The following is a 10,224-nucleotide window of genomic DNA, read 5'->3' as shown; positions in this document are numbered from 1 at the left end:
TATATCTACTGGGATCACCCATGTTGAAAATATTGTTACACTTGAGTCAATTATAATATAGCTCTTCTTGTTTAGTTGAGGGATAAATCAATGAAGGACACCACTGAGAAAATATCTTCTTTAAAGTGTACATTGGCAGCTGAAATCAAATCTTTCTTAAGTGATCCTTTATGTGTGGACAGTTGTCTGCTTTGTCTCATGTAGATTACTTTATGCTGCTTCTATCCTTAAGACTTTCTTCAATGCGGCCTTCATCTCCTTGTTTCGTAAGCTATAAATCAGAGGATTTAAGAAGGGAGTGACCACAGAATAGAACAAAGTAATAATCTTCTGAAGTTCAGCTGGGTTTTCAGATGTGGGGCTCACATACATTGCCAAGAGACCCCCAAAGAATAAACACACCACTGTCAGATGAGATCCACAGGTAGAAAAGGCCTTTTGCCGGCCAGCTGCTGAAGGGACTTTTAACACAGCTATCAGTAAAAGTGTATAAGAGCCAAGGATGTATAGAAGGGTGAGGATGATATTCAGGGAGCTCAGGATATAGAGGACAATCTCAGTGATAGGAGCTGGAGCACAGGACAGAGATATCAGTGGGTCCATGTCACACATAAAGTGATCAATTATATTGGGCCCACAGAAAGATAATTGGGAGAGTTGCACTGTGGAGACTGAGTAACTGAGGAACCCAAACACCCAGCAGAGAAACATCAAGATATAGCAGAGTCTTAGGGTCATGATGGTTGGGTAGTGCAATGGGCGGCAGATGGCAAGGTACCTATCATATGCCATGACACAGAGGAGATATGTTTCAGTTGTAGCAAGGGAGGTAAAAAAATAGAACTGGAGAAAACAGCCAGCAAAGGAGATGGTTTTTGTCTCTGAAAAGAAATTGGCCAGCATACTGGGCACGGTGGAGGAAATGTACCAGATTTCAAGGAAAGCAAAGTTCCCCAGGAGAATATACATTGGGGTGTGGAGTCGTTGGTCCCACCTCACAGCACAGACAATGGTGCCATTTCCCATCATGGTAAATATATAGACCCCAAACAACAGCGAGAAGAGGAATATTTGCATCTCCTGGCCACCAGAGAAGCCTAGGAGGACAAACTCAGTCACAGTGCTTTTCACTGAATTGTTCATGAATCCCAGGGCTGCAGAGAAGACAGAAAACAGCATTATACAAGTCGTTTTGCTTCCTGAGAAACCTGTAGGAAACCTATACATGGCACATATGTTGGTTATTTGGCAATTAGTTTCAATAATCCATTCACTGACTCCTAACTCTTCCTTAAAAGGCACCAATCAGTGGTCCTTGTTACTCTAAATTTCAATAAAATTGCGCTCGTAGCAATAGGAGGTTTATATTTTATGGATTTTCTTTATCAATGACTTAGATTTTAAAAAATTCTCTCTCCCTTTTGAAATTTTGAAAACTCAGAAACATCACCCTCTCTCACCTCTGTGAAAGGCAGCGGAGTGGCTATCAGTTTGGTTTCTTTTTCACACCCATAGTTATTTATTTTGATAGGCCCACTCTTAGTCTAAGTTACTTTTTATTAGGAGTGGAATGACTATGTTTTTTGACATTTCTCACCTAAAGGAAAGTGCTTGACACACTTCTCACATAACCCGGAGCTGTGAATGTCCATTAATCATTCGTTTCTCTGTGTTGTTCACATTAGAATAATTTTCTTTTGTAACATATTAGTAAATTATAAATTTTAACACAGAAGCCAAAAGGAAAGGTCACAGTAATTTTTTCCTGGAGAGTAGAGAGCTAATAGTTACTTCTCAACATTCCTTGAATTTGCTTTACTTCAAGGTTTTATTTTAAACCCCTCTAATTTATCAACTGAATCTCTGCTACCCTAAACAAATACAATGTTTTAAATAATGTTATCATAAATCTCATTAATAAAGAATTCATTTCAAAATACATAGTTTGGCTACTTACAAGTAATCATCGCTGTGCTATCCAGATATTGCACATGACAGGTTTCCACATTTCTGACTGTAATTCCACCTGCAGCAAACTCAGAATCTTAATCAACTCAGAAAGAGCGTTTATCAAAAATCAAACAAATGGATGAACAAACATATCTCTAAATGTTGCTAAAGATCATTTCTTGTTGCTGAGCACACGTGATATTTTCTTTTCTTTCAGTTTGATGATACACAAAACATACATGTAAGAAATTTTCAACAGGCCTTATCCAAATGTAGGCGTGTTTATTAATACTATTTGGTACAAAATTTCAAATAATCTAAAGTCCTCAAGCTTTGTCATTTTAGTTTATTAACAGGACAGTATTTACAATTTACTTTTCTGAATTAGAAATCCCTCTTTTTAATAATTAAGAGCATAAAAAATATGGAAACAGACAAAGAAAAATGAGAAATAACCTCACTCCCAGGAGCAAACAATTTTAACTCTTTGGAGAATTATGTTACTCTCTTGAAAAAAACTAAAATGAGATATTCAAAATGTATTGTTTTATAATGTGTTTTCTAACTTAATACATTTTAGTCTTCTTTCCATGTAAAACTCTGTGGCCGTATGTCATCATTTCAATCACTGCATTGTCTTCTATTCCATAAATGGAATCAACACCTAGTGATAGGTTTATGCGTGATCTATGAAATGAACTTAAGATGATTAGAATATTTAATGATTAGTCAGTGTAGAGTGCCGTAGCTTTTGATGATCAATATGTTAGGTATGCTTTTGATACCTATCATACACGGAAGCCAGCCAGATGAAACCCTATTACACATGAGATGAATTTCCTGTAGAATATTTCCATACATGTTGTAATATGTCCACTAGAGCATATAACGTAATGACTAAATTATATGTTTCTATATTTCACTCTAGACTGAAAGCTCTTGTAATTCATGGACGATGTAAATTCATCTTTATATTCTCAGTTGACTCAGTTTCTGGCACATGGTAGGCATTCATTGAATGTATTAATGAATAAAAGAATTCTAGACATCCCACCCTGTCACCAAAAAGCTGAGTTTTTGAACATCACCATTAGTGGGTTTCCAATCTGAACATCATTGGGCAGAATCTTGTGCTACTCTGACCAAATTTGCCAGCAGGGCCACATTTAGACCTTGTGGCCCACTAATCCCACCTCGCCTCATGTCCCTGTCATCCTTTAGGGTCCACTCTAAATGTAAGCCTCTCCAGTCATTTACTCTGTTTCATATTTTCAACACTATTATTGACATTTTAACCCTGATGGCGTAGTGGTTAAGTGCTAAGGGTGCTAACCAAAAGGTCGGCAGTTTGAATCCACCAGGTGATTCTTGGAAGTGCTCCTTGGAAACTCTATGGGGCGGTTCTACTCTGTCCTGTAGTGTGGCTATGAGTCGGAATCTATTCGACGGCAATGGGTTTAATTGACATTTTGCTTAGTCTTTCTCCTTATTCCATCTTTTTCTTCCTAAGTGCCCCAACTCTGTACTTGCTTCTTGGTGAATGGTTCTTCTCTCCATTCATCAACCTATTTATTCAGCTTTTACTAAAGCCAGAAACTTGACAGTCATTCAAGGTACCTCCTAATTCTGTTACAATCCATGTGCAATTAATTGCCAAATCCTGTTGATTTTCCCTCTCAAATGTCTCTCAAGTATGTCTTGAGCACATAGGAGATGAATGTAAGTATGCTCTTCTTGTTTGGATGGTTCACTAGTGGAGCTCAGCAGCCACACGTGTAACCTAGAAATAAAAATGGGCTGCTTTTTAGGAAGGATGAAGAGCTTTTTAGGAAGTAGGCTCGTGGTTTGATGAGAAAGGAAGAGGAAACCCACTCTGGCAATCTATGGGGTGTCCTACCACAGCTGAGACAGGTTCACAACTGATTGACTAGATCCAGTAGTACTTAACTCAGCAGTCCTGTTATGACACACACTTAAAGGAAAATAAATAATAAAATCAAATTGATTTGGGTTCAAGTATGACCTACTGTGGAGCCTTGGCAAGTTGACTCCTATCTTGCAGAAGAATTCTTGTGAAAATAGCACTGAACATGTATGCCTAGCACAGTGCTTGGAAGAATACACGAGGACCTAAAAAAAAAAGGTAGCTGTTATTGTGAATACTACTACTAATAACAGGAGCCCTGGTGGTGCAGTGGTTAAGAGCTATCGCTGCTAACCGTAAAGGTCGACAGTTCAAATCCACTAGCTGCTCCTTGGAAACCTCATGGAGGAGTTCTACTCTGTCTTATCGGGTCCATATGAGTCAGAATCAACTCAACAGCAAGGGATTTTTTTTTTTTTTACTACTACTAATGAACACGATTGGAAAGTAATTGGGATAACAACGTTTAGCATAATCACTTAGTTTAAAAACTTCTTAAAAATCCAGATGACAAACAATAAATTGAATTTAATTTAACAGGCTGGATTAAGAAGTTACCCCATTTCAATGTAACACATAACAAAGCTACAGGCAGCTCTCTAGGTTGCTCAGATTTATTTTATTAATCTCCTTGTACATTCTGGCTCTCAGAAACACACAGCTTGATATGATATAAGGAAGAGGATATGAAAACACACTAGTGTTCACAATTCAATATGCAGAAAATAAATGGGTAAAGGAAGGGCATTACGTTAGCTGGGGTGTGCATAAGAGTAAATAAGAATAAGCTGTTTAACTGAGGGCTTTCTAAAAGCTGAGTTATGCACCACACTGAATGGTCTTCTAACATCAAATTATGAAATTTTTCAATTTTATGAATAATGAGACTTTTTTTGTGAATCATGAGGCAAGAAATTTTAAGGGAATGTTAAGCTGAGGAACATCTGAGTAACTGGGTCCTCAGTCAGCAGCTCCTTATAACATACCTGATTATTACTAAAGGCACAGTTTACTGTGGATAAAATCACATACCCAGAATTATAAAACTCATGAAACTTTGCAAAACTATGTTAATAGTGAAAGGGGATTCCACTGGAGCTAGTGTCTATGTGTGGATGTCTTAGGAAAAACCCAGTGAAGCCTAGATAGGGAGAAAAGTTACTTACCCCTCATGATAGGACTAAGCATAGACACAGCTGGGAACAAACACTGTGTCTGGGTACACTCACTGATGGTTTTCAATCCGTTCCATGGAATCAGGACCCAGGGGTCTGAGCCTTGAGAGTTCTCCTGATCACTAGTGCACACCTGGATGTCATTCCAAATCCTAGGGAATACAAAGCTAACCACTGAACCTCTCTTTCGTCCCTTCCTGAGGAGCTCAAAAAAGAAAGTTATAGCAACAGGGTACTTCTGTTGGGCAATAGTGATAGCCAATGGAAAGAAGCACAGCCCTATAATCAGTCCTTGAGGCGTGGGCCTTAACTGCCAGTTTGGTATTTTCCTCAAGACCTCATTCAACCACAGGCACGCAGATCTTTCTCCTGTCTGGCCCAGCAAATAGTTCATTGGCTGTTCTTTATAGATTAGTTACTTTCCCTGCAGAGTTGATGGAAACACTGAGGTATGAACTCATGAGGCAATTTCAAAAAGGGGGTGCAGGTGAAGGAAGGGAAGAGAGTGTTGTTGAGAGTCTCAAGGGGTACAATTAAAGGTGCATCTTAGAAATTATTGTGAAGTCTTCAGTCTCCCCTTGGGATGGTTTGTGCTCAAGAGTCCTTGGTGTAGCATCCTTTCTTCCATCCATAGTCTTCATATAGTTTAGGGTAAGTTGGTCCCTAGAGTGAAGGCAGGAAGAGTGTCTTAAAAAGGCAATGGTGAGATATCTGTATGGGTTTACAGAGAACTTCTTTTTTTTTTTTTCTTCAGGGGAAGTCTTTTTCACTGTGAAGTCTAGAGAATGTTGAAAATTTACATTGTTTATATTCTCTAAGAGTGTGTTTGCTTCACACAGTGGACATCTCTGTTTTTGCTTCTAGGCTTTAATTACTGACAGGCTATTTCTCTTCAATTTGTCCTATTTGTTCTGTGTTCTTTCTTGTTTTGGATTATTCAAGTAATTTTATTATTTCATTTTCCCCTATTAGCTTTTTAGTTATACATTCTTGAATAATTATTCTAGTGATTACAATACACATCCTTGATTTATTACAGTATGCAGCCTAAATTAGAGCCCTTGTGGTACAGTGGTTAAGTGTTAAGACTGCTTGCCAAAAGGTCAGCAGTTCAAATCCACCAGCTGCTCCTTGGAAACCCTGTGGGGCAGTTTTACTCTGTCCTATAGGGTTGCTATTAGTTGCAATTGACTGTATGGCAATGGGTTTGGGTTTGATTTTGGTATACCTTAAATTAGTACTTTTAACACTTCCTGAACAATATAAGATTGTAACAATGGTTTAAATCCATTTGTTCATACATTTTATTTCTACATAGGTTGTAAATCCCACAAGATTTATAATTATTGTATAAAGAGTTTTTTATTTATCCACATATTTATCCTCCCTAGAGTTCATTCCTTTTTCCACTTCTAGACCTTCATTTTGTAACTGGACTGCAATGTCACTTTTGTCATAAACCAAGTGACTTTATATCTGTAGGTCTTTCACTAGACTTGTTAACTGGTTCCATTGGCCTATTTGCTTACCTTTGCCCTAATAGCACAATGTCATCGCCTTTGTAATAAGTCTTGATGTCTGGAAATATAAATCATCCTCCTCTATATTTTTTCTTCCTTTCTTTCTTTCTTTCATATTTCTCTTTCCCTTCTCCTCCTCTTCCTTTTTCTTCACTCTTTTTTTATAGCTATATAGTATTACATTGTTTGAACATACTGTAATTTATTTGTCCATTCTCTGTTCATGAGTATTTCAATTATTTCATTTAAAATTAGGAATAGCGTGTTAATATTTCCAAAAACAAGTGCTGGAATTTCGCTTGGTATAATGTTAAACCCATAGAGCAATTTGGCGAGATCTGATACTTTCACAATACTGAATTTCAATTAATGAAATAATATAACCACCATTTATTTAAATCTTCAACTTTTTTTTCCTGTCATGAGGCCTTGTACATCTTTTGTTAGATTTATTTTTTGGCATTCGATAATTTCTTTTATACTTTTATAATTTTTATTGTGCTTTAAGTGAAAGTTTACAAATCAAGTCAGTCTCTCACATGAAGCCTTATTTACATCTTGCTACATACTCCCAATTACTCTCCCCTTGAGACAGCCTGCCCATTCCCTGCACTCTCTCTTTTCGTGTCCGTTTTGCCAGCTTCTAACCTCCTATACCCTCTCATCTCCCCTCCAGGCAGGAGATGCCTACATAGTTTCAAGTGTCCACCTGCTCCAAGAAGCTCATTCCTCACCAATATCCCTTTCCAACCCATTGTCCAGACCAATCCATACCTGAAGAGTTAGCTTTGGGAGTGGTTCCTCTCCAGGGCCAACAGAAGGTCTGGGGGCCTTGACACTGGGGTCCTTCTAGTCTCAGTCAGACCATTAAGTCTGGTCTTTTTATGAGAATTTGGGGTCTGCATCCCATTGCTCTCCTGCTCCCTTAGGGGTTGTCTGTTGTGTTCCCTGTCAGAGAAGTCCTCTGTTATAGCAGGGCTCCATCTAGTTCTTCTGGTCTCAGGATGATGTAGTCTCTGGTTCATGTGGCTCTTTCTGTCTCTTGGGCTGATAATTACCTTGTGTCCTTGGTGTTCTTCATTCTCCTTTCATCCAGGCGGGTTGAGACCAATTGATGAATCCTAGATGGCTACTTGCTAGCGCTTAAGACCCCAGATGCCACTCTTCAAAGTAGGATGCAGAATGTTTTCTTAATAGATTTTATTATGCTAATTGATGTAGATGTCTCCTGAAACCATGGTCCCCAAATCCCTGCCCCTGCTACTCTGGCCTTCGAAGCATTCAGTTTTGGTTTAGTCTAGTTGTGCTGACCTCCCCTGTATCGTGTGTTGTCTTTCCCATCACCTAAAGTAGTTCTTATCTGCAATCCGGTTAGTGAATATCCCTCCCTCTCCCACCCTCCCTCCCTCCCCCACCGTCCCTCCCTCCCCCACCGTCCCTCCCTCCCCCCTCTCGTAACCACAAAAGAATGTTTTCTTAGTTTAAACTGTTTTTGAAGTTCTTATAATAGCGGTCTTACACAATATTTGTCCTTTCGCAGCTGACTAATTTCACTTAGCATAATGCCTTCCAGGTTCCTCCATGTTATGAAATGTTTCATAGATTCATCACTGTTCTTTATCGATGCATAGGATTCCGTTGTGTAAATATACCATAATTTATTTATCCATTGATCTGTTGGTGGGCACCTTGGTTGCTTCCATCTTTTTGCTATTGTAAACAGTGGTGCAATAAACATGGGTGTGCATATATTTGTATGTGTAAAGGCTCTTATTTCTTTAAGATATATTCCAAGGAGTGGGATTGCTGGATTGTATGGTAGTCCTATTTCTAGCTTTAAAAAAAAAAAAAAATATATATATATATATATATATATATTTTTTAAGGACGTGCCAAATCTATTTCCAAAGTAGTTGTACCATTTCACTTCCCTACCAGCAGTATGGATGTGTTCCAATCTCTCCACAGCCTCTCCAACATTTATTGTTTTGTGTTTTTTGGGTTAATGCCAGCTTTGCTGGAGTGAAATGAAATCTCATTGTAGTTTTGATCTGCATTTCTTTCATGGCTAATGATCATGAACATTTTCTCATGTATCTGTTAGCTACCTGAGTGTCTTCTTTAGTGAAGTGTCTATTCATATCTTTGGCATTCAATAATTTTTTGATGCCATTATAAGTGGTATCATTAAAATATTTTGTAGCTTTTGTTGCTGGTATATAGATATAAAATTAATATTTGTATATTGTGTGATATTCAATGATTTTTAAAAATTCACCTATTAAACCTGATATTTTCTTGGGAGATTATATTGGATACTATACATATACAATTACACCATTTTTATTTCTTTTAGATATTACACATAAATGTATACAATTTTTTCAATTTTTTATCCTAACTTTCCGTTCCTTGTAACTTTATTTTTCCTGCCTAATTGCACTGGTCGAAACCTCAAGTACTATTTTAAACACAAGTGTTTACAATGAGCATCCTTTTCTCCTTTTCAATCTCAATGACAAAAACTTTCAAATTAAAACATTAAGTGTATTTAATGTAGCTGTATTTTTTTTTAATAAAACATTGTTTCCAGTTAAGAAGTGATTCTTTTACCCTTATTTTACTAAGATATTTTAAAAAGGGTGATATTGAATTTTATTCTGTGTTTTGCTGTATGTTTTGATAAGATACAATGTTTATACTCTTTTGTTAATGTGATGAATTACATGGATTGATTTTTTAATGAAAAAGCAAACATGAAGTTTTCAGGTATAAATTCAATTTGGTCTTGATTTTTTTAACATATTTTTCCTGGTTACGATCATGATTTATTAGCTTAGCAATTAACCCTTCTAACCCTTAGCTATAAAATCTGGACAAAATACAAGCAACCTTTTGAATGCATTGGAGAGCAATCTACACAGGTAAAACTTCAGTGCAGGTAAAACTTCAGTGCCTACAATTCCAGGAAGAAGTCAAAAGCAAGGAAGTGTGTTCCACTGACATTCCTTATCTGCACCCCAGGATGTTTGACAATTAACTAAACAAAACCAAGTCCATTGCCGTGGAGTGTATTCCAACTCATATTGACCCTGCAGGATAGAGTAGAACTGTCCCATAGGGTATCCAAGGAGTAGCTGGTGGATCCAAACTGCCAAACTTTTGGTTAGCAAGCAGAGCTCTTAACTATGCCACCAGGGCTCCGACAATTCACTAGGTGGGGGGAATGTGGAGATGTGGAGGCATGGGGAAGGGACTGGGGGCTGGAGGTTGGAGGAATAAAGTCTGAGTAGAAAGCACTGATTTTACTGAACTGAGGAGCTAGAACATTGGTTTTTGCAGATGTTTTTAAGTAGTAAGTTTTTAAGAAACATATTCTTGAGAGAGGCTGACCACAGAGAAGTGACACCCAGAATTTGATGAAATCTTCCCTCAACACACTTTGGGATTCCTAGGAGCCCTGGGCGAGCAGTGGTTATGAGCTCGGCTGCTAACCAAAAGGTCAGCAATTTGAATTCAACACTGGCTCCTTGGAAACACTATGGGCCAGTTCTACTGTGTCTTATAGGGTTTCTATGAGTCAGAATTGACTCAAATGCAATGTTTGTGGGTTTTTTTGTTGTTGTTGTTTGTTTTTAATTGGGTGCCTATGCCT

At 37.8% G+C, this 10,224-nt stretch overlaps 1 protein-coding gene across 1 annotated transcript; it reads right to left on the bottom strand.

The window, feature by feature from the left end:
- Positions 1–210: 210 nt before the first annotated feature.
- LOC126083619 (olfactory receptor 11H6-like) lies at positions 211–1,179 on the bottom strand. The gene has a single exon (XM_049897490.1). The coding sequence runs from the start codon at positions 1,177–1,179 to the stop codon at positions 211–213; it is 969 nt and encodes a 322-aa protein (XP_049753447.1).
- Positions 1,180–10,224: the final 9,045 nt, after the last annotated feature.

Source organism: Elephas maximus, chromosome 10, assembly GCF_024166365.1.
Source record: "Elephas maximus indicus isolate mEleMax1 chromosome 10, mEleMax1 primary haplotype, whole genome shotgun sequence".
In the NCBI taxonomy this organism is placed as follows: Eukaryota; Metazoa; Chordata; class Mammalia; order Proboscidea; family Elephantidae; genus Elephas; species Elephas maximus.
The sequence above is the reverse complement of the archived record's forward strand: the minus strand, read 5'-3'. Positions and strand labels throughout refer to the sequence as shown.